The sequence below is a fragment of the Rhopilema esculentum genome, chromosome 17, assembly GCF_057945365.1.
Source record: "Rhopilema esculentum isolate cy_ngs chromosome 17, ASM5794536v1, whole genome shotgun sequence".
NCBI classification, from domain to species: Eukaryota; Metazoa; Cnidaria; class Scyphozoa; order Rhizostomeae; family Rhizostomatidae; genus Rhopilema; species Rhopilema esculentum.
Window position 1 is genome coordinate 1,050,497 of NC_142831.1, and position 25,182 is coordinate 1,075,678.

The 25,182-nt window shown below is 35.8% G+C and overlaps 2 protein-coding genes across 2 annotated transcripts; both read left to right on the forward strand.

Moving 5' to 3' along the window:
- Positions 1–2,495: 2,495 nt before the first annotated feature.
- LOC135684883 (zinc finger HIT domain-containing protein 1) lies at positions 2,496–15,208 on the forward strand. Its single transcript, XM_065200615.2, has 7 exons — positions 2,496–2,628; positions 5,009–5,185; positions 5,936–5,979; positions 6,856–6,894; positions 8,580–8,671; positions 9,406–9,486; positions 14,372–15,208. The coding sequence occupies exons 1-7, from the start codon at positions 2,604–2,606 to the stop codon at positions 14,391–14,393; spliced, it is 480 nt and encodes a 159-aa protein (XP_065056687.1). The 5' UTR covers positions 2,496–2,603; the 3' UTR covers positions 14,394–15,208.
- An 886-nt stretch (positions 15,209–16,094) lies between these two features.
- Positions 16,095–25,165, forward strand: LOC135684612 (uncharacterized). The gene is made up of 6 exons (XM_065200277.2): positions 16,095–16,433; positions 18,403–18,546; positions 21,011–21,264; positions 21,718–21,814; positions 22,428–22,688; positions 23,443–25,165. The coding sequence occupies exons 1-6, from the start codon at positions 16,400–16,402 to the stop codon at positions 23,628–23,630; spliced, it is 978 nt and encodes a 325-aa protein (XP_065056349.2). The 5' UTR covers positions 16,095–16,399; the 3' UTR covers positions 23,631–25,165.
- The last annotated feature ends 17 nt before the right edge of the window (positions 25,166–25,182 follow it).

The window sequence follows — 25,182 nt, forward strand, 5'->3', positions numbered from 1 at the left end:
AAATGCAGTTAAAACTGAAAAGCTTTTAATGAAGTTTTGGCATTCAGTGGCGGATTTAGGGGGGGGGGCAACTAGCGGGCAGTTGCCCTTCCCTCACCAAGTTAAAGCAAGTCTAGCGCCCCTTTTTTGGAATTGTGCGCCCCTTTTGAAGAGTGAGAAGCAGGTGAAAACGTTTCTGAGACTTTGGGTTAATTTACTTCAAGAATTTCCTCAAGTATACAACAATCATTGTGAAAAATGTCCTTACAAAGTGAATACAGCGTAAGCTCGTCATCAATTTCTGAAAAATTTTCAGCGCCCCCACTACCAACTGCCCCTCCTTCAAATTTGCTCTTGATCCGCCCCTGTTGGTATTCTAATTCGATTAAAAGAGGTTCAGAAGTCTTGAGCTAGATTCTTTATAAAAGAACGTGAATATTCGTATAATTTGAATTACAGCAATCCTTCATGTTTGGTGACTGGGCACCAGCCTAAAAAAGTTTTCGGAAATTTTCGGAATGGGTCGATATCTAATAATGTTATCGTGTAAAAGGGCCTAAAATAAGAAATTTTTACAGATCCACATTTTTTATAAAAATTGGGCGTGGTCCTTTGCTGGGATTGGCATCATGGGGGGTGGCAAATATAGAATCTGCCATCATAGTGCAAATAGCATGTCCTAATTGGGAAAATTCTTAAATGAATGAAGTATAAGTAGCAAAAGCTGATTCTTTACATTATATGAATTGGGTTAATAAAAAGATTAGCTACATATAGCGATGTCTTAATATGTATCCATTTTATAAGTTTACTTATGGAAAGTTCTTAACTGCATTCAGCCCATCAAATTCTTTGTCATAAAATCTGTTCTTCAAAAAGTTTTGATACTTTAAAAGAAAACCTCGTTACAGATGGCAAATAAACTCTTCTCTCACTGATGTACAAATTGTGCTTGTTTCTTCTTATTCTCTTTTCGCCCAGTTTGAAAGCCTGATCTTTACCCCCATCTTGTTTTCAATTTTTCTCAATTTTGGAATTACGCCAAATTTGTCATAAGATTGTGCTAGATTTGCAAAAATTATGCTAGATTTCAAATCAAGGCAACCCTGCTCGAGAAAGAGGCTAATGCATGCTCATAATATCAAAAGTGGCCAGAGTTGCAATTTGGTATTTTTACAACCCAGTGTACTCATTCTTCATTGACAAAAAGGCAATTTAGATCCATGGTTTGATGGCCAATTTCTCTATTTTGGCAGTTTCTCAAAACCCTTTGGCCGTCATATATTGATTTGGCCAAAGAAGCAAAATTTGGCTGAATTCTGGCAGCATGTTGCAAAAAACAACGAAAACGCAAAGGAAACAAAAATTTTTTTCCACAGATAGTACTCAAAAATTATTTCAATTTTTCAAGATAGTTATTTCAAAATTGCAAATGATGAATGATGAAACAAAGCCAAAGATAACAGACAGTTTTAGATCAAAGCAAGTGAAAACTTTTTTAACTTACAAAGCAAATTTTGATTACGGTATCACTCCCAATAATTAGCAAAAATTTAGCTTTATTGTATACTGCGTTTAGCTGGCAGCATTTGGCTGCCAACCACAAAATATGTGGCTGCCAACCATTCAAAACAACTGGCAATATCTGGAAGGTAGAAAGTCACAATTTACTCCCAAAATGAAACCACAGATGCTGGTGTAAAGTATTTGCATTTGGTAACGATGGACAACGGATCAATGGAAACAATGTTTCTTTTAAATAATATCAGAATTATGCCAGAGTTATGCTAGATCCCAAATTATGCTAGATTTTATGCTAAATAACGATTTTTGGCCAATGTAATGTTAGTATTACGCGAAACCAGGTCACACTGGCACCAGCCCACAAGGGAGTGGCTGCAACGGGACTAGCAGGCTTGTCCCTAAATTTTTTTACGGCCCTTTGAAACACCGGAAGCCACTCCTTTCAGAAAATATTTGCTTTTTTCTGTCCTTATGTATAAACATAACGATTTAAAGAAGATTTCAATTAACATAAAATACAAAACTGAGTCAGATAAAATACAAATTTATCTTTGATCACAAAAGATAAAGCACCATCAAAAAGAACAAAAACGTGTTCCCAGAAGAACTGCTACTAATGCGTTCGTTAGCGTAAACTTTCAAAACATTTTAGCGCTGTCTTTTACCGCTTCGAGTTCTCTTCAATACCAAATAAACAGGGAGGAAGTGAGAATGATCGGGGGTTTTGAGCCAATGAAATGCTCATTTCTTTTCTCGCATGAGCATCTGACTCGGCATATGAAGGTCAAGTAATTAGCTTGTGTAAGTACATTTGTTTCGATGGAATTATTCAATTATTATATCCATAACCATTTTATTTTTCAAGAATTGATGAAATTAGGGTCGGATTTATATTGGGGAGGCTGGAAATTTTTTTCACAAATTTGAAGGGGGTGGGGGGAGCTTGGGGAATGACGTTCATTTGTGACGCAGTCTTCCTGGAGCCGCTGATCAGTGACTGGAGCAGCAACACAACAACACAACGACAACCACGGTAATCAAAATGGCCTCTATGGCGGACAGTGCAGGCAGAAGCTGTTAGCCAGATATTCCTTTTCGCAATGACTGACAGAAGTAAAGGATCAGGTATATTTCCTTTCTAATACATTTGACATCCTTTCCTTTTATAAAGATAACATTTTTTGTCACTATAGCCTATATTCCACCAATATTGTAAGTAAAAATGTTTGTGTGGATGGCATGGGCCGGATTTCCCTCCTTGGTAATTCTGACATGTTCTATGTACCAGGCATTTTGCTCAAATACATTATGCCCCAGCTACTAAGTTACAATTTCATGTAAGAACTTGATGAGGGTGAACGTAATATGCGATAAAATCTAGCACTAGTAGATTAGGCCCTCTGATTAGGTTTAGGGGTTCCAACGCTTTCTGGCCCAGACAGAAACCAACCTTGGTGGACTTTATATATAGGTCACATAAACATTTCTCAAAAATTTGTATACGGTCTTAAATTGAATAGTTTGTATATTTTCGTCAAAATTTCGTGCAAGTGTAACAGGTAGTGTGACTTTAAACAGAGTGGCTATAAGCGGCCTTAACTGGATTATTCTGTACGGTATGATGTCGCCAATTATAGGTCCAAAAGTTGTTGACAACTCACTCTTCAATATATCAAGTAGAAATTTAAAGGTAAGATGCAGAAACATTGCTCAAGATCAATTCTTTGTGGCTTCAATAAAAATTTCTTATGTAATATAGAAAATGGCTTTGAAAAAAGCAAACATTTAGTAAACTAATACTTTTCGTCTGACACTCTTCACAGTTTGGAACGTCAGAACATAGATCAAAAACTCTACGCTAGGAAATATATCTAGCCAATTGTGGATCGAAATAGGCCAATCAGAAATGCAAGCACATGGCTGTTGAGGTTGACCAATCAGTGCCGCTTGCCTATTGAGAATGTTACCAATAGAGTCCTAAGACAAACCAGCCAATGTTCAGTTGATGGATGTCTCTCCCTCTACCATAAAAGCCAGGTACACTTGCTGATGATGTTTATATTTTAACAGACTTGATTCAAAGATTTATATACCTGGCCAGACAAAAAACAAATGTCAGAAGCAGTTTTTCTTATAAATGATTTCAGGAGGCAGCTTTGTAATGGAAAACAGCATTATATACTTTCTAGCTTTAGCTTGCTTTCATTGTTCACCACATTAGCCACATGATAAAAACGAACTGTGTTATTAAAGTATAGAAAATTTGTTTATGCTGGGTCTAATTGACATTGCCAGGGAGGCACATTGGATAGGGGTCATCCATAAAGTATGTATGCAGTTTGAGAGCAACTTTTTGACCCCCCCCTCCCCCTTGTACGCACATGTATGCTTTTTATATACCCTCCCTTTGGCGTACACTGCATATGCTTATATCTTTTTTAGCCCCCTCTCCGTTTCAAGGTATAATGCAAATAATTGAGAGTTTCTGGGAAAATTCAAGGATTTGTCCATATTGACCATTCCTTGTTTAAATATATGCTAATACAGATGTCTAATTTATGTAATAATGTAATCATACATTAGCAGCTTTTGTCTTTAAGTCCAAAACCTGAGCATTGTAAGAATTCTTAGACCCCGTTTACACGAGACCGGTTCCAAAAAGATCTGTATCCATTTGAGTTCACTTAGGCGTTCTGTTTACACGAGATATGCCTAACCGTACTAATTTGAGATCACCTAGTCGTACTCATTTGAGTTCACCTACGAAAGCGTACTTATTTGGAGCTGGTCTCACTTGGTCTCGTGTAAACACTCGAAAGTGGATCTTTTTGAGTACGCTACCATAACGAGGGTAAATTCTCCAGCGACGGGGGCTATAGCAAGAGGAAGCATTTTCGTTTGTTCGCTTTGGTGCCCTTTTTACGCATCATCGTGACAATCGCAAGAAACAATTACGCTCTAATCATGGAAAAATCGTTCAAAATAACGTTGAATTTGATGTCAGTTTTATGTGCACACTCTGCAGCAGTCAGTAGTAGTTTCTTGTTCGCAACCCTAATGATTAAAGATTCATCGAAGTTGACAAAACAGGTTGGTTGCATTAGCAGAACAGAGCTGCAAACGACATGATCGTTTTGCACAAGCTGATAATTGAAAAGAAATTAAAGAGAAGAACCTTCTGGACGAGGCCTTTGGAGAACAGAAACCTGGTGGAGTAACTTTAGAAATAAAGCGAAAGTGAAGCGAATTTGGCGCCTTTTCACTTTTGTTGTCACGGTAATAGGGGCCTTTGACTCGAGTGTTTTGAGCTTTCTTTCACAAACGATCTTGAGTTTCAGGTCTCGTGTGAACAGAAAGTGTAAGTGATTTGACAGGTTTTATTCTCCTTGCTGACCAAAGTTTGCATTCTCCAGCACCCTTTTTGGGTTGTTTTGTAATTTTAATGTAAAAAATTTACTAATTAGAATAAATCTAATTTAGATTTATCTTATTACTTCAACTGCAGCAAGAGTGAAGGATCGAGAAGCAAAGAGGGTTATTGATGTTGAAACAAGGAAGAAGAGACAAAAAAGACAGTTGGATTCATTAGAAAAAGACAATTTTCATGATGATCCTCATGCTCATTTAAATAATGCCCTTTTTGCAAAAGCAAAAATTCCTGCGTTTGAAGACAGTATGGAAGGTAAACTTTTTTTGTGAGCAAGCACATTCTTAAGAAAAAATATAATAAGCTTACAGCATTATTGAGTTTGAGCCCTCCCTGTAATTTTGCATATCTGCAGCACCTAAGATTGCCCAGAACAAGTATTTTTGTAGCCTCAAAATATGTTTTTTCCTGAGTATAGTTCACAATTATTGTTTATGAAAATTTATTTTCTTAAATTTACAAGACAAAATTTTAGTTGAAAGGAATGGATGCCTTGAAAGAATTTTTCTACCACTTACATTTACGTCACAGCTCTCTTACTCAAGAAATGTCGCTAGACTTTCAAGAGAGAGGCAGAAGATTATTTGTAAATTAGTGCTTTTTTGCAAAATTATTTCCTGCATATAAAACAGCTAGGAAAACATAATTATTTTGTGGTCTAGCATAGACCATTAAAAATGACAAATATATTAAATTATTTTTCAATGATTGCTTTATTTAGAAGGAATTAATAATGATGTCAACCCCAGAGCAAGGATGATATCATTGTCATAGTTTTTCCAGATGATATTTCCATTCATCTGAGTATGGCTTTTGCATGTAAATTCTTGGTCTGGGCTGCTTTAAATCATGAAATGGTTGTGTTTAGTATTTATTGTAGGTAATGGATAATTGCCATGAACACAGTTATAGCATGCTACTTCATTTCCCAAGCTATTTACAATCTGCATACAGGGTATAAAAGACTCATTTTGCTTAAAGCAATGTTCGTATTTCTTTTCTCAGTTAAGAAGAAAAAAAAGACAAGAGTAGGGGATATATTCAAACAGGTAAAGTATGCTTAAACAAGCAGCTACAGACAGAAAAATCAAGGTTTTCTTATATAAATTATGTGCTATTTCTAGGTTTAACAAAATTCATTGAGCTTTTTATACCAATCATAAATTCAGCTATCAAACAGTCAGTCATGTGGATGATTATATGACCCTTGCTAGGAGTAAAGGCTATAGAAGTGTTGAAACTTTTGTTTTTAGTTCTAAAGGCTTTGAGTAAAAGGCGATGTAAATATGATGTGAACATTGCCTACACCAAATTATGGTATAAAACCTCTTGAAATATCTCAATTTTTGATGGTGGTAAGGTAACAATTGGAAACAACGTGGGTTAACATGGGCCTGCTTTATGAAAGAATTAATAATTTTCTCATTTTAGTGAAATTTTTGCTGCAAGAGACAAAGGGTCTTTAAAAACATGGGCTCTAAGGCAGTCTTGCCATTCACTGATTTTCTGCTTTTACAAAATCTATGAAATATTATATCTTGCTGGTATTTGTCTCCCGCTCCCTTATCCATAGATCATTTATGCGAAAAATATATAGTCAAGTGAAACCAAAAACCGTAAAGGGTAGATTGCAGTAAGATACTGAACTTTTTTTGTAAAAGCTTTTTTTCAAATCGATGATTTCTGACAATACAAAATATAGTTAATTTCGGAAAAAGCCAATATACAATGGACCTATTATCTGAAGGGGTTGGACACAGCTACATTTTTCGTGAGCAATTTTTTATTACTGACAAAGACATTAAAGCAAGTTTAGATAACATTGAACTTTTCGTTTTCGAAAATTATGATTAAACATTTGACGATTTTTAGTTTTTGCACTCGGTGTATTATGTATTTCAACAAAGTGTACTTTTCTGTTTCAGAAAGCAAAAAGATCATTTGCCGCTCTTTTGGAAGAAGCAGTAAGTTTCGAGTTGTGCAAGGCAAAACAAGCTGTTCTAATACTTTTATGAAAGAAAATAGCTTTTAATCTCTCTATGATTGTATATGTTATAATTGATTAAACATATATTTGGAATTTTGCTTACCTTTAGCAGGGCCCACGCCACCGGGGGAGGGGGGTGGAGCCGTGGTGGCCATGCCCCTCACTTTTTTGCGAAGCAAGTAGTTTTGAAGCTGCAGTAAAAGGAGAAAAACCCTGACCCACTACTTTTGTTTCAGTGATAACCCAACGTTTATGCTATGAATAATACTGGTCGAAATGTATTTTAGCATGCTATGTTTTCGCTTTCCGTACTATCTTCAAATTTTGCAGTACAAAAGGCTTATTACGTTCTTCATGTTTGTACTTATTGCTCTAGATGATGTACATATAAAGCGGTGTTATCGTTTTGCTTATTTTTGTGAATTTTGTTTCGCACGAAGCGTCTCTTTTACATCTAAGGTACGATGTAACAGTTCAAATGATTCTTCAAGTCTGCCTTTGAAATTGGAATAGACTAGCCTGTATCACAGCAAATACTCGTTCTGAAGAATTATACTTCGCTTCATGATTAAACCTTTTGGAAAAGAGTATTTATCGATGAAATTGATGAACCACTCTCCTTGGATACAAACAACTTCTTAAATATTTTCTCAAGAGCTCTTAAAGTTCAACAAAGTAATAACAGACACCTCGAAACAACTGTGCATTGTTTTCTTGCTCGTAATTTTTTCCGCTTTTATCTAAACCTTGTAGAAAAAGTTATCAGACAACGGACACTTAACTACAACGGACATCTTTCTACAATACAACTAACATCTTTCTACAATAGACACCTCTCTTCGATGGAAAACCCCTCCACATCGGACACCTCTCTACAACGGACACCTCTATGCAACACAACGAACACCTTTCTATCATAGACACCTCTCTACCACAGAAACCTCTTTTCAATGGACTCTCCTCTACAACGGACACTCTCAACAACGGACACCTCTATACAACGGACACCTCTATACAACGGACACCTCTATACAACGGACACCTCTATACAACGGACACCTCTATTCAACGGACACCTTTATACAACGGACACCTCTCAACAACGGACACCTCTATACAACGGACACCACTATACAACGGACACCTCTCAACAACGGACACCACTATGCAACGGACACCTCTCAACAACGGACACCTCTATACAACGGACACCTCTATACAACACAACGAACACCTTTCTATCATAAACACCTCTCTACCACAGAAACCTCTTTTCAATTGACTCTTCTCTACAACGGACACCTCTCAATAATAAAGCATCTCGACAGTGGACACTACTCTACAACGGACACCTTCCTACAATGAACATTTCTATTCGAAGGATACCTTATTAGAACGAACAGCAATTCCTGTCGCAAAGGCATCTGCTAGGAATATTTCATGCGATAAGCTCTTTATGTCGACAATTTCGGTACTAGATTCAGACTCAATTCAGGTTGGATAGAAGTTAAGATAAACTCATAAGTCACGTTTTCTGTGTACGCCAGCCCAGCTTTTTTATGGTTACTTGAGGTACTTCTTTTTAGGTGCTTCTACAATGCTAATGCATTTTTTGGCATTACTGTGCCTTCTTGATAGTAAAGCTACCCTGCTCTTTTCCAGCAACAAGAGCGCGAGGACGGAGTTGCAGATTACTTCAGTGCTGTTGTTTCTCCTTCACAATTCCCAGAACGACATTTCTGTGCAGTTTGTGGGTATCCTTTCATTTCAAAGACCGTTTTTAACAGTGTCGCGTTTCAATAGTGTTGTAAAATCTATTCGAGACATGGTAACTTTGTCAATGCCACTTATCCCATCAAATCTGATTTGTTTTCAGTTCTAAGCAGTATGACCTAGGCAAAAATGTCAGTGATCCATTTGCAAACTTAAGATCTTTCATAGGCCACCTCCCATTGAATCTTTAGCATGGCTAGCTAGTTCTTCACATTTAGAATTTTTCTTCGTGTTTTTCACACTATGTGGTCATAAGTGAAAATTCTAATTGTCTAGAAAATCTAAAAAGCGATTCACGACAATTTAAGCGAAATATGCTGTCTAATTTCGCCATGCTTGAGTTACACTGCAAAAGCGAAAATCAACTGTTTTATTACCACCTGAAATTTATTTATTCCAAGTGACGCCTTCAAAGTGGAAATTTATAGTCTGATTGGTTTGCTAAATAGCAAGATATTATGCTTTTGGTAAAGGGGTGAAAAATATCTGTAAGCCTTTTCAAGAGAAACTAATTATGGCTCTTGATTGTGGTACTTTGTCGTTTTATTTTGTTGCTGCTCACTTTTTTATCATGTTATTTTTGCCACATTGTCTCATCAACCCAATCATCTCCCAGTTTCTATGTTGCTAGTTTAAAAACATGACACTACACAAAAATGTGACGTCTGTTGTATACAAATTGTCTGAATTATAAAAACCTTAATGGTACTTTGAGACATTTTTCAAGTTACACATGTGTGACATGTGGTACAAGATACTGCTCAGTCAAATGCCTGAAAACCCACCAAGACACCAGGTGAGCTCCTTTGAAATGCCTCAATAAAAAATGATTTAATCTTATTTTGCATCAATGGCATTAGTAAAGCCATGGCAGTGTTGATCCTCGCCTACGGTATCTGCGAAACAATTTTTTGTTTTCTTACTTTAAGCTTTTCTTTTTTCTGTCATAATCGTTAGATTAATCGTATTATATTTGTTATTGATACTTTAAATAAGAAAATGCAATTTTGGATAATCATTTAAGTTAATTCAAACAGGATGCTTTCTTTGCAAATGGTGAATTGTGATGGCATCTGAACGCCATCCTCACGTGTTCAAACACGTGGCACTCACAAAGACTTTTCATCAACAGTTTCTTTTTATAATTGACTTTATATTTCCTGTCATCTGTCCAATACCTGTATCTGTAATGAGAACATGATATTCGAAAGTGACAGTATATTGTTACTGTTCTGAAGTTCCACTATTCAATTCTTGTAACTGATTTTTGCTGCAAGAATATGATTTCCCTTATAATTGTACTTACTCGGAGCTCTCTGAGGGATGCAAGTACAACTAAGTATAAATTTAAACTTTGTGAGAGAATTCTTTAACTTTTTCAAAGAGAATTCTTTAGCTTTCTCAAGAGAATTCTTCAGCTTTTTCAAAGGCCTTTTGATCTTCTGACTCGTTTCTCATAAATAGCCTGACACAGAGGTTTATGATCTAGACTTGAAGCAGCTTCCTTAAAATTTAGCTTGATATAATAGGCAGGGAATTTTCCTCAACAATCTGAACTTCGACCTAACTTTGAATTTCATTTTACGATAATAGCAATTCGACCATGCTGATTCCAAATCCAAGATGGGCCCTTTGAAATTTCGACCGGAAGTGTGAATGTTTGATGACGTCACAGAGGGACACTTTTTGCCAGTAAAACACTCAAAGCGGGGCAACAATACACGTAAATTGAGTGAAAATGGTCTCAATCGATAGTTCTCGATGTTATGATTTGAATGGTATATAGTTCTCAGAGTTTTGGAGAGGTCAGCAAAAAAATTGATGACGTCATCATTTGGCAAAATAGTAGAGTACTAGCCCCAGTTACGCGCGCTACGCGGGCACACTGCAGCCTTTACGTCCGCGAGTGTAAAATTTCCATCAGCAAAGACAAAAAGTCTGTTAAAACTGCCAATGAATGATAATAAAATTAGCCTTGGTAAAGACAAGAATTCTGTCAGAGCCCCCAATGAATTATAGGAAATTCGCCCCTGAAAGAAAAGACAAAATGTCTAGCCTCTATCTCAAATTGAATGGACACGCCCCATAGGGGTCACGTGATAAAAAGCAGCTTGCTCTGCTAAAAAATTTAGTAAAAAAATTCACTCGCACTCCTGAGACTATCGCTAGGAAGGGGGCTATTGGCAATAGGCTCCTTTTCAACTGATGTGTACTAAAAGTTTTCCTATTTTTCAGTGTTATTGCACTATAAAATAGTAATTACTTTTTCACTGAAAATTGATAGATGTAAATTTGTCTCTTTTAAAAAGGCTAATGTTGCTAATATAGTCTATTATATAAGCTATAGGGTGCCTGCGCAGCAGGTTTAAGACTTTTTGAAATTTTATTAGGCATCTGGTACACTTGCCCTTTAGACCAGTTTATGGGTTAACCTTAAAGCTCTCCCGCTCTTTGTTTTGTATCACACGTTTAAAAAATGTTACAATATACTTCTTTAAGCTGTTGTTGACCTGTGATAAATGTTTCAAAATGTTTTTGAGATACCGTCATAGCACTGCTATTTTTACTGAAGCAAATGATTCTAAATTTCCCACAAAAATCTTCAGTGGCCATGGACTCATTGGGCTTTCGTTAATTATATACTTGTTATTGTTGAATGTTATAAAAAACATGAAAAAAACAAGTTGAGTGAATTCAGAGAGTATAGAAATTACGCGAAAAACGCAAATTTAAGGGGTCTCAACGTCTTTTAAGAACTCTTCATTGTCCAAATCTGTTATGAGGATCTCATCGAAGTATCGATCGATGATGCTCTGCAAGACAACGATTCGAAACCTCGCCGTCCGTAACCGCGCCAACGCCACGCGATTGGAAGTTACCGCCAATCTTAAGCATAGCGGGTAAGCGAATGCTGTTGATTACAATATATTCTTAATGTTAACTTGACCACAAGGTATCTATTTAATCATATCTGTCAGAATCATCATTATCGCTTTCGTCACTTGACGAATATCCAAAAAATATATACTCCAACTAGCACGTTTTTGGGAAGGAGAATTGCTTCTTGTTTTAATTGCAGATTCCTTTGACGAAGGCAATTGACTTCCTGAAAGTGTAGTAGAAATGGCACCATTGAATTTTGCACAATAAATACTTTTCAAAATCTTTTTCCTACTAAAACGGATTTTCTAGTACAATGGTTGTATATTTTGCTACCTACTAAACGACTAGCTAGTAAATGGAAACAGGAATTACCAGTAAACCATATTGGCACCAAAATTCCGTTTTGAAGATCCTTCTTCTAGCCACAATCTTCAACTCTAATGTTAGTGACTGTATAGCTTTCGAATTGTAGCCAATAATATGCCTGGAAATGTACACGTAGCAAGGCTTGCCGCAATGAATCAGGATCGGGTGGGATTGCCTGTGACGCTTTGGTTTTCAAGGACTTGTAGAGACGTATGCACGTTTCCACTAATCATTCTGTTTCTTTGCCAGAGTACATTACTGTTTGAACAAATTTCATACTTTCTTCAAGTCCTTTCTCTGATAAAATTTCACTTTGGCCAATAGATTGTAGCAAATCTAGTAATTCTGGCTTTTTCTTCACTTTATTTAAAACTTTGATCTTCCGAACCCCAAAGAAAAAGAAAGTTGTGTCACAACCTGTCAGACTGTGCAATTGTGGCAAGTAAGACGATATTTTAGAACCAAGGTATTTGTTCACTTTGCCTATGTCCACGTATTTATCATGATATATTTTCATGTACCATTTGTTGCAAGGCTGAAGCTTACTGTAAGCATAGACCAGCAGAATGAAAACGTCAGTGCCTTTCTCTACTATTACGACATTTGTGTCCTGAAGAGAAGCATGCAATAAGTCTCGTATGAGCTTCTTCATGATCGCACTTGAAAAGTTTGTTAGAAGTAGTTTTCGTAAGCGCTAATGTATTTTCATCACACGTTAAGATAAACGGGACCGATATTAATTTCCTTCCTTCTGAATTTTGAAAAAAATTTGCTGCCAGCTCAATCAATTATTTTTTGTTTTCAATGTTGTTGAACAAAGCATTCCAGGCATTTCCTTGAAGCATCTTTTGATCATATCCCTGAATATGAGGACGGGCAGACTCTTCGCCCCTTATTTGCCTTGTGCCACTTTTACGCTATCTTTCCTGTATGTATCGTTTGTCATTTCAACGGAGAGAGGGTGAGACTGAATAGGTGGTGTCGAAAATTTTGGTAGGGCAAAAAGCTATTCCTTGTAGGTTTCACGAGCTTTCACAGTAATTCTCCTTCCCAAAAACGTGCTGGATATGCACCTGAATTCAAGGTTGACAATCAAGGAATATGTGAAGAAACAGAAGATTTGGAGTATATATTTTTTTGGTAATCGTCAAGTGACGAAAGCGATAATGATGATTCTGACGGATCTGATTGGCTACCATGATTTAGTTAAATAGATACATTGTGGTCAAGTATTAGTTAACATTGAGAATATATTGTAATCAACAGCTTTCGCTTACCCGCTATTCGTGCTATACTGTACTGTTTTGCCAAATGATGACGTCATCAATTTTTTTGCTGACATCTTCAAAACTTTGAGAACTATATACCATTCAAATCATAACATCGAGAACTATCGATTGAGACCATTTTCACTCAATTTACGTGTATTTTTGCCCCGCTTTGAGTGTTTTACTGGCAAAAAATGTCCCTCTGTGACGTCATCAAAAATTCACACTTCCGGTCGAAATTTCAAAAGGCCCATCTCGGATTTGGAATCAGCATGGTCGAATTGCTATTATCGTAAAATGAAATTCAAAGTTAGGTCAAAGTTCAGATTGTTGAGGAAAATTCCCTGCCTATAAGACTGTACTGGATTCATCAGACAGAATCGGCAATTTCAAAAGTCAATTGAGTTGACTGACAGGCCTAGAGAGGACGCGCTCCATACATTCAAGGCCAAGGTTACATATAGAGAACTTCCTATATCATGTCAAATTATCCAATATAATGTAGATTGCATCCTTGTGTGTTCAAATGCTTGGCTTATTCTGTTTGTAATAAGAGTTATTTATTTGTTTATCTGCTGGTTTGAATCAGCTTAGTAGTTGCCAGCTGTTATCATTACCCAAACAGAAAATAGAGATTTCTCGTTCATCTTATTTAGCTCCATCTGCATTGACTTTTTTCTACATTGTATTTCTATCATAACAAAACGTCGTTCACATTATATTTAGTTATCTGTCAATCTAGAAGTATCATCTATGTTGACAGTATCTGAAGTCAGAGTTTACAAGGATCACGGCTTGTGAATTATATGACATACGCGCGGTGAATGCATTTGAAATCTAGATACAGCTTCTGATCCAACGTCTACGCGCGGTAAATGCATTTGAAATCTAAATACAGCCTCTGAATCAACGTCTACGCGCGGTGACTGCATTTGAAATCTAGATACAACTACTGATCCAACGTCTACGCGCGGTGACTGCATTTGAAATCTAAATACAGCCTCTGATCCAACATCTACGCGCGGTGAATGCATTTGAAATCTAAATACAGCTTCTGATCCAACATCTAAAGTTATTATTACTAAAACTAAGATGCTTTAGGCCTTCGTGATTCGAATTTTTTGAATATTTATCCAGTGAGATTTCTCTTGTCTTCCATTACAGGTGTCTCAAGTGGATCGCATGACTTGGAAGCCCCCTGATCCTCCAGCATTTTTATCATGTGATGAATACGCCACTCGAGACGCTTTATCTGAACATGACTTCTGTAAATTTCTTTCCGGGATTATTTTATAGAAAAAAACAGATAATATCAAGATTACCGTCTGGTGTTACTTGTAATCCGGCCGTACGTAAGAAATTCGCTCAAGAAATTTAAATTCGCTCAAGAAAAGAATTTTTAAACACTGAGCTGTTGCTTTTTTAAAAAGTTTAAGCTTCCTTATGTATGGCGTCCGTGCACCATAATTTGTTTACCTTATAGATATGTGGGAAAGTATTAAGGGGTCCTCCTTTGATTTTGGATAAGTTGTGGCCTCAACTAGCTGCATAATGCGTTTTTAATGCATTTGAAAAAACTTGCAAGCAATGCACTCACTTGTAACCAATTTCTTGATGACGTCTTTTCCTCAAAATTTCTCAAAATACGAAAAAATTCAAGAAGGCTGCAAATTCTCGAAACTACCAGCTGAATCATTGCCGTGTTTTTGTTCTTATATCTATTTTCTTAAGTCGCCATTGAATCGTTTTGTTTCTAGTAGGGTAGTATCCAATTTTGCAGGGCAAACAGCTCTTACAGCCCCAACAAAAAAATATAATTTATATGAAAAGTTTTTCTTTATTTCGTTTTTAAATCTTTTCTAAATAAATTAAAGTAACCCAAAGAATTGCTCCACCCTGACATTAGAAGTTGTTGTTGTTGGTTTAGTTTATCGATGTTAAATATATTTAAACACCAATTTAAAATCAGTCGGAAGTCGTGATTGATCAAGACTCGATCAATTTTCGTTACTTTTTTCATTCTTTCTGAAAAAGCATTGATGTGTAAATTGCTGGTGTTAAAAGATTTCATTAGCCCAATAACCAGCCCGTTAGTCTAAAAGAGTTAATAGTATACTAGGCACTCATTCCTTTAAAATTGTGGGCTGGTTACCAGGCTAAGATTTTATGGGTTCAATTAAGATATTTCCAGGGAAATCGGTGGAAATGGAATGTTTTTAGCAGATATCGAGAGATACTTTGAAAAACATTTCTAGAAAACATAAATCTAAGATTTTCTCGATATTTCTGCGTTTTTAGCACTAAAACATTACAGATTGCTATTAGTGTGCCTAACAACAAAAATAATCTAAAAACAGTACAATATATAGAGAAATGATAATGTGTGACAAAGACCAATACTAACTAAAATTTGGTCATGGTTTGCGAAACTTCCTTAAATTTATTATTTTTCATGATTTTCTTCTCTAAAAAATAATACCTTCGCTTTATGTTTAGATTTTCGTTTCTTTTCGCTTTATGTTATTATGTTACAGTAGGTTCTGGTTATAGTTACACAAAAATTGCTTGAAAATTTATGACAGTATGCGGAGTGTTACTACAAAGGGAGCTAAATTGAACAATTTTGCATTTTTGGGTCTAAATTCTATGCGTCTGTAACTGGCAGCGTGGCATGAAGCAGAGTACTATAATCGGATTCGTTCACATTTATCAAGGCATGTTATGTTTCTTTATCAAAAGCACAATTGTGAGACGGGATTGATAAACGAGCATTTTCTATAGAAATATATATTTATTCATAAGTTGTACTCTTGATGGTTTTCCTTTTCTATTCTTGTTGCGTAGAATTTTTCATAGTCAGAACAAGTAAAGTCATTTGTACCATCCCGTTGTTGTTGCTGCGATTGCTTCCGCAATTTCGTGTTTTTGATGCATATTTCATGATCCCCGACCACATATAATCTTTAGAAGGTTGTCATTGGATTGGAAACAACTTCATTTCCACCACCAGCAAATGATTTAAGATTTTCACCAGCGTGTTTACTTTCTAAATGCTGAAGCTGACAAAGGAAGACGAAGAAAATCAGAAACGTCACGAGGGCTTAAGTCCGCCATTATTGCATGCAAGGCACCTTGCCAAAACAAGTCGTTAAAAACGTTCAAAACTGTGATCTGTGAGAGCTTGTCTACAAGATGAGTAAATCTCTGGTAGCTCTTACTTTCTTTGGTTAGTATTTTTACCATTTATCTTGATAAATCTTTACTTTGGATTCTGTCTCACAGAACAGAATGAGTTTTCCACATTTTGGAGTGTCGTAGTTCCACAGTGAGAGTAAGGCCTAATTTTGCATTTCCCTTTTTTTCAATTTTACTTTGGCTAAGGTATGTATCGGTGTGCTAAGCTCTTGAATTTGTATTATTATTCTACGTAATTCTACATATCTGATGAGACTGATGTGGCGTCCAAAACGTCAGGAATTTCACAAACTTACAAATTCACGTCGAAATACTCCCAGTATACGCAAATAAAAACACAATTAATTAAGAATATAATTCGCGGAAGTTTGTCGAGGATTTTGACAATCTTTAGAGCCACCATGGCAACGTAGTAAGAAATGACGCAGTTATAAACAAAATAATGCAATAAGAGAATAAAATGTCAAAGATAAAAAAATAAGCTGTTGTGAAAATAGTTACTGAAAATGTTCCTTCAACAAAATAAATTTCCAAAATTGTTGGATGTCATTTTATACTGTTTTAAGAATTGTAAAAAAATATCCACTAATCAAGGAGAAGTAGCTGAAAAGAAAATAATGGAACATAGGGATGAGCGATGCTTATTAGAATAGTGAAATGTCTCAAATTTGACAAATCAATGTCATAGCAGACAAGTTAAACCAATCCTGCCTGATGAACAATGAACATGTGAAATACATTTTATATAATGGTTTTTGCAGCTATGAAAGAAAAAAGTCACTTTTTTCTTTGGAAAGCAACAGAAAATCATATCTAGTGGGCCAGAGGTCTGAAATGCTAGCAAATCAAGGCCCAAGAAAATGGTACTTTATCAGATAATACCTGTTGGTTTTCCTTAAATAGCGACAGCAAAATAATGAGAGTTTGGAGAACAGCAAGTTAAGACTATAATCCTCAATTTTTCCTAAATTATCCAGTTTGTTTGCAGTCATGTTTTGTCGTTTGATTGGGTCTTAAGGGGTAGGTAATCTGTTCCCCTTGATGGACGAGGTAATGCAGATAAGTATGTTACAATACTGCAAGACAAACCCCAAAATAAAATTAATGCTGGGAAAATTTCCAGGCATTCATTTTCTAATAAAAATAGTCACCCATGTATCTGCAAGTTCAGTGTCCTAACTTGGCCTTTACAAAGCCTATAGACCTTAAGATTATTGAAAATATTATGGAGCAAATGAAAACTAAATGTTTGCTGAAGATAATTCTGTTTTTTTAACTGAAAAATTTGTGTAGTTCACCCAAGAAATTCCTGCCAAAAGTTTATCTGCACTTTGCATTCCATTGAAACCAAATGCAAACTTTGGTTTTATTTCTTCAATTGAGTCTCCATTTCTCAAAAGATGACAAAAAAAATTGTGCTTCAGATGGAAAATGAATGCACTTTAGAACACTATAATTTTTGATTCTCTAAAGATTTATTGTGCATCTATGCCTAAAGATCACAATCAAGTGCACCTAGGGTCCCTTCGAAATTTACCATTTTCTGCTGCATACAGGTAAACTGGATTCTCCTTTTGCAATGTTTTTTGTTCTCATATGTTACAGGAAGGGCTGCGGGCTCAGCCAGTAGCGGCATCACAAGGGGGACATGTCACCCCCAGTTCTCAGCAGAATTGATTTTGTATTTCGTCTAAATTCGATGATAAAATGTTGGGGGAGGGGTGATATTTTGACACCGTACTTTTTGTGATGTAATCCTATGATTTTCAAACTGCCAATTTTCAAACATGAGTTAGTCATAGGCGTTCCCTTCAGATAAAATTGGCGTTCCCTGTTGGTAAAAGGGCGTTTTCTGGTGGTTAAAAGGGCATGGCTTAAGTTTTTTGGTTTGTCCCCCCCCCCCCCAGAGCTTAGTGGCTGGCACTGCCATCAGGCTCAGCATTGCATTGAAATTTCTTCTTGTTCTTTTTGTTGAGATATCTATTTTATTTCCACAATAGCAATATTCTTGTTGGTGGAAGGGGATGGCAGCGACAAGAGTACTGAAGACTGTCAAGCTTTTAATACACTTGGTGATAAAATTGAAGCTTTAGCTAAATCCTACAAATTGGCAGACTCATGTACAACCTTCTCTAATTGTTCAGGTAAGATTACGATTTGGCAGATATTCCCAGATGGTGTCTAAACAGATATTAGATGTAACTACGATAGAAGTTTAGAACTTTGCTTTTCAAGTTTCCTTTAAATATTTTCATTTCAATTAAATAACACAGTTAAAAAATTCTCTTTTACATTTTTAGATTGCAACCAGCTAGCCAGGGCTTAAGACTATAGGAATAATGAAAATGCAAAAGAAAAAACTTACATAAAAATCATTATTGATTAGGATGCTATCCTTGTTTTTCCATGGCTTACTGTTGCAAACAATATTCATGCTTTTTATTATGCTGTAGAACTTAAAGGACTTATGCCACCTAATTTGGTGCCAAATTGTTCTCTCTTGATGCTTGAAGGTAAAAGCTATCTAAGCATGTCTGCAAAATATTGCCATGATCTGGGGTTTGTAAAACCCCAAAACGGCTATTTAAATTTTGGCAGGAAACATAGCATGTGATACTGTGACATAGAAGTTGACAACCTCAGCATTGAAAGCATTGCACTTAGACCAATTGCTGAATGGGGAGCATTGTCCCCCGAGAATTATTGAATAATGACAATCTGGGTTAGTTTTGGGTGTAGATTTTGAATCTTGATGTTGATCGGGCATGCGCAGAGGTGTAACCAAGCTATAGGGGGTCAAAGGAGAAGTTTCATGTGTCACTGTATAAATCATTTTTGCAAGCAAATCCAATGTATTTTTATTGGATGACAAAAAATATTTATTTTCGATTTTTGGGGGGGGGGCATAGGGATATTTTGTGACATCTTACAGTTGGCTTACTGGCAAGGTGGCTCTCGGAAGTCTTTCATTTAGGAACTTTTTTATCAAAACAGGTTGATTGTTTTGTTACTAGTAATTAATTCATTCAGGGTGAAGAAATCTTTGTAAGTTAGGGAATCATACCTTATTGTGCTGCCTACCAATGCACCTAGACAGTAAGGGCTTCAGCACTGTCGGAGTGGAAAAATTTAATTTACCACAAATTTTCCATGGAATGCAGATGGTAGGGATCATGCAAGTAAAACGTGAAAAAAAATCTTCAATAGAGAAAATTATTGGTATCCAGTTGTGGAAATGATAGAGGGCATGGGAGCGAAGGCTTTCCCGCCGGAAAATTCAGGGTTTTGGTGAATATTTGACAAGTGTTCAATGTGTCAGAAGCCCACCAAGATGTTGAGGAAATGAGTGTAATCTCAAAAAAGTGGCTGCCCTATGAAATATGTACTTTTTTAGTAAATAACTTAAAGTGAGTTGAAAATGAAGGGATTTAACTTTTGACTAAAGGAAAAAGATAAACTTATATCATTGTTATAGCGGGTGTGGTGGTAGTCGAATATTTAATCATTTAGCGGGTAGGCAATTCTACTTCTCTTTGGCTGAATAAAACAAACTTCCATAAACAAATTTCTATTCTCAGGTTTCACTAACTGTATGCTGAAGCCATAAGATGATAAAAACAAAGCAAAAAACAAAAATTGCTCAAGCAACCTTCCAACCCTAGCTAAATTTCAATCGATCAAGGATGAAGGACAGAGAGTAGAAAGCTGCAAATAATATTCATAAATCCAACTTTTTCCTTTATTTTAAGAGTAAAAAACTTCCCATTCAATTTCTTCATTCCCTTTGCTCTAACTTGATCCCGTTTTCCAAACTACTACATCCATCCTCTTCCTCTGATGAATTTGTTCTTAAATTATTTTATTTGCCACATTTTCTGTTTGTTAAACATGGTTCAAATCTGTAATGTACGACATCCCACAACAATATCCCGAGACAAAATCTATTTCAAAATTATGTATTTTTGCAAAATAAATCAACTTTTTGTGTGCGAGTAGGTTTTTGTATGCATTTCAAGTGTGGGCCTGTGTCCGCTTGTCAACTTCTATTTCATGCGGTCACGTGATACTTTTGTAAATTTGCAGCTATGGCCCCCTCCAAATGAATTTTTTTGTCGGAAAACTTGAAATGCTTAATTTTGACCTATTCTCTACCGAATTCATCAATAAAATGACAATAAAATGAATTCATCATAAGTCCTTTAAACTTAGAAAGATTCAAACTCTGTTTTGAACCATAGGAAAACAAAAAGCAATTACCAGTGAATTTGTTTAATTTAATAAATATCCAAATGTTCAATTAGTTTTTGCCATTTGTTATTGATTCTTTTATTCAAGGTGCTTTTTCAAATATTTTACTAATTTTCTGTGGCAGAGTAACATTGAACTATTTTTGTTTCTTCAGAAAATTCTCAGTATCGCCTTTCTAATATTATTGTTTTATTTTTTCTTCTTTATTACTAATTAACCCACAGCTGTAATGAACCCACAGCTGTCTTTGCATATTCAAACTGCCAAAGACTACAAAGAGACCCTAATATGAGGAACCAAATCTTGAAAAAATGTTTGAATTTTTTTTGTATGAAGAATAAGTACATATGTTCTCTCTAGGAATTAAATGCACTGGGGGAATCTTCGGCAGATCTTTCAGAGTTTCTGTGGGAATGGAACATTGTGAAAAGCCAGTGAGATTATGGATGCACCTTTCAGTACAAAGTATGAATATTGATGAATGGAGAGAGCTAAAAGATGGCATAAGAACTGATCTTTTTAAGGATAAAACTTTGCCAACTATCCTGCCCGTGACAGCATCTGCATATGTCATTCCAAACTTTGAGAGGACTGGAAACAACATCACTTTAAGTGTAAGTGACTTTTGGTTTACTCATTAAGCAAGATAGCATGATATTGCATAAAAAGCCTTTCAATAGGCAACAACTAGCAGATTAACAGATTTATCTAAATATTTTTTTAGCTAAAAAGGGCAGATTTTTTGAAAGGAAATCCAAAGGCTCTGTATAGATTGCAGCTAAAAAATTAAATATTTCTCATTCAACTGTTAAGCTGTGTTATGAAATGTTTAAATGTTGGTTTCCTTCTCAATCAAACTTTCTCTTGGACTATGATTGGAAGTTATGAATTGCATCTCCTGCCCTGCTAAATATTTGCTGTTATAAATCTTTTTACTAATTTTTCATAAAGTAAAGCATTATCTTTCATCAAAGTTTTTGTTATGGTTCCTGTTTTGTCATTTTAGCATTCTAGCTCCGTTTAGAGTGATTAATTGATTGATGTAGTGTCTTCCTTTTGTGTTTCAGGGAGATATGTGTGTTTCATCTGCTTTGCTGGGATCAAAGTGTCAGACTATCCCAAAAGTGTCTTTACCAGTTTCAAGAGCCATGTGTGACCAAAAAGGTCTCTCTCTCTCATTATTTTAAATGTAATGTTTGTATGGCCTGGCTCAGCATCTGTCTGTCTAATTTGAAGCCATGTTAATAATTGATTATATAGTGATTTAAGTAAAGAGGCTTATGAATTATTTTCATGAAGGCAAATTTCTTGATTAAATAAAAAGCTTAATCAGTTTTAATTCATAAATTGAGTTTTTTCCCAACATTCTTCAGAATGCACATCCACAGATGGTTATTGAAAATTGAAGAAGTTTGTATCCACACATGTATCTGAATAGGTTTATATGTACTAGGATAAGCATCCAGGATCAACTTTTCAACTTGCATCTTAAAGTATGACAGTATTGTGCATCTGTAAAGTTTGAAGTTCTGTGTTGGGTGGAAAGGAAGGAATTTCTTATTCCAAACATCTGCCCATTAGTTGCTTTCCTTAAAATTAGATCTTGATATAAATTTATGTTATTAAATTTTTATTTTCCGGTCAAGTGTTCAAGCTTTTATTCTTACATGTGTAATTCAAGATTATCCCTGAGCAATAAATAGTTAGCCTATGAAATTAGCAATTAGCCTAGCCTCAATGTAATTTTCAAAGCTTGCTTTATTGTGTCTGAATCTAGGAGGAGTCGTAACGCCAACAGTGCGAACCCCAAAACCTGTAACTAGGCAGTCAAGTAATACAACAGCAACAAAAGCTCCAAAGCCTGCAGAACACAGCACAAAGAAGCTTGACGCACTTTCAAGAAGTTCCACTGAACAAATTACAACTTTTTCAAAAGGGAACACAAAGAAAGAACAAAGCTCATATCCTACCAAAGTTTTACAAAGCTCAACACCAAAGAAATCACATGCCAAGGTCCATGGGAGAAAGCATAGCTCAGGTATATATTACATAAGACGATACTCAATTAATTCTCCTACCCAGGTTATAAACTCTTTCAAACACAGGTTCCACTGCCTGCATATGTCAAACAAACAGGGAAAAGTGGCAATTTGTATTGCTCAGATATTTATGGAAAGTAGTGGGTAAAGGAAGGCTTTAATAACCTTTTCAAACCAAAATTCGTAACCACACACCTTTAATTATTAAACATACAAAATGGTACGCTCATTTTCTGTCAGAAGCACAGTTTCAAAGTTCTTAGGCGTTTTCTAAAATTTGGTTGCATTTTGCTTGGAAGAATTACGATATATATCCATGCCTCCAAAGTATCATTTTCTGTCTTGAGTAAATAAATTTCACATGAGAACCTGGTCATAAGCACCTGTGCTCACATATTTTCAAACCAGGCTTTCAGTTTTCACTATTGCATGTTGCATAAGGCTATTGATTCTCTAAATCCATTATTCAATGTTTCACTTTCAGTATAATATTACCTAGAGTTCCTGATACAGCTTTCTCGTATATCAAAAAGCGCTTTTCGATTCTCGCTATTTCCGTTTCGTTGAAATGGTCATAGGACCATTGTGTACCATTTCATTATCTTTGCAGCACAGTCTTATAATGTAATTTATGTTTTGATTTATGTATTTTTACATATTGATTGACTTTATGGTCTTGTATAATCATCTTTATAGTAAACGATTAAGGATTTAGTGAAGCTTCAGCGTAAGTTGATGTTCATTTTGCTTCAGGTGCAAGCGGGATCTCAACAGGAACAAAAGTTGCAATCGTGTCTTCGGTGATTCTGGCTATTCTTTTGCTAATTGGCCTGTTTGCTTATTGGCGCAAACTGAAGAAAAAGCGCCCCGCCTATTACAACGACATCACCATAAATGCAGGGGACGAAGAACCCTTTATGGATAGCCACTTGGTGTTATAAATCGTCACAGAAGCACAGCTGTTAACAACCCTGGTTTACCTTTTTTCTTGTTTACAGTTTATTCAATCACGGGCAGCTAACGCGGGTTTTTAGTGCAATGAACAATGCAGCCCTTTTGTAAATAAACGAAATTTTTCCTCGAATGAAACTCTCATTTGCTCATTATGCAAAAGTGGGTTTCTCTTTATTTCAAGTTGTGATTAACTGAATTTCTTATAAAAATGTTTCCCCCACTTTAAGAAATTGGATGCTTAAAAGTGAGTTTTTTACTGCACCTGCACATATGCCTGTTTTAGAAACAGTTGCCAGTTAGACTGTGCTAAATGCTTGGGACGATTTTGTTATACGATACGATATTTATCATTATCTCTTAATAAATAATTTTGGTTTTGTTGCATATTTATGTAGCGAGGTTATTATAAATGCAAGTTAAGTTCTTTGTTTTTTCGAGTTGCGTTTTAGAATATTTTGACTTTTAAGAATCTTATTTGTATAAGAAACGAATACTGGACAGTCAGAAAAAATTAAGAAACTTCAGTACTCGAAGCAAAAGAATTAAGAAATTATTAAATCGTGATAAAACTGAGAACAACGAAATTTCGTAAAATCCAAGAACATGATGGCCTAGAAATTAAGACAAAAGGAACAAAAATATACTTCCCACGTCTAAATACAGTGTCAGAACGGAAGCGAATCCCTTGACATGCACAAAAAGGTCACGAACATTTCATAACATTATTCATGACATCATAGTTTAGAGACTCTTAAAAACAGTGAGTATTGAAATTTCCAGAACATTAAGAAACTGGAGTACTCAACATCGATCTGTGTTTCTTATAAAAAAAGTGAGTGTAAGCCGCAATTGCCACTAAATCACTTTACCCGTTGAGGGAAATATTAGCTCAGCTGTTTTTTTGGGGCGAGGGGGCTTAATTGTTTGAGATTTTATGTTATATGGGTGGATATAACGTTGGGGCCGGGGGCACCAGGGGCACGTACTACCAAACTTGTTGAAAAATGCCTCTTTTCTTAGAAGAGCCCTCTTTAGAATTGTTTGAGAAGTGCCCCTTTTTCTGAGACGAAATGCCCCTTCGTGCTTTTGCCCCTGTTTTTCAATGCTTCCAATATTCCTGAGCAAGCTCACTGTGCAAATAGCATGTAGCTCAAGGAGAATTCAAGGTTGAAGTAAAAGTTAGAATTAAGCACCTACGTGTCTCAACGCACAATTCACATGAAAATAATGTTCATGATAATAAATATTTGAGTATTTGTTAAGACAGAAACAAACGACGATTGGCGTCAGAAACACAACTTCTCAGAAATTCAATTTCGTGTTATCTCTCAAGATAGCAAATAATAAACATCACGAGATGTTGTAGCGCAGACCTGCTTTATTTATGCTCGCGGGAGCACCTCTTTTCAAACATTAATCTCATACTGGTTGCATGTTCCAGTTATGTCAGTTGTTTTGAAGTAATCTAGTAATCTAGATTATTCTAGATTATTTGGTAATCTAGAGATATGATGACACCATATTTTGCGTTCGTTTTCT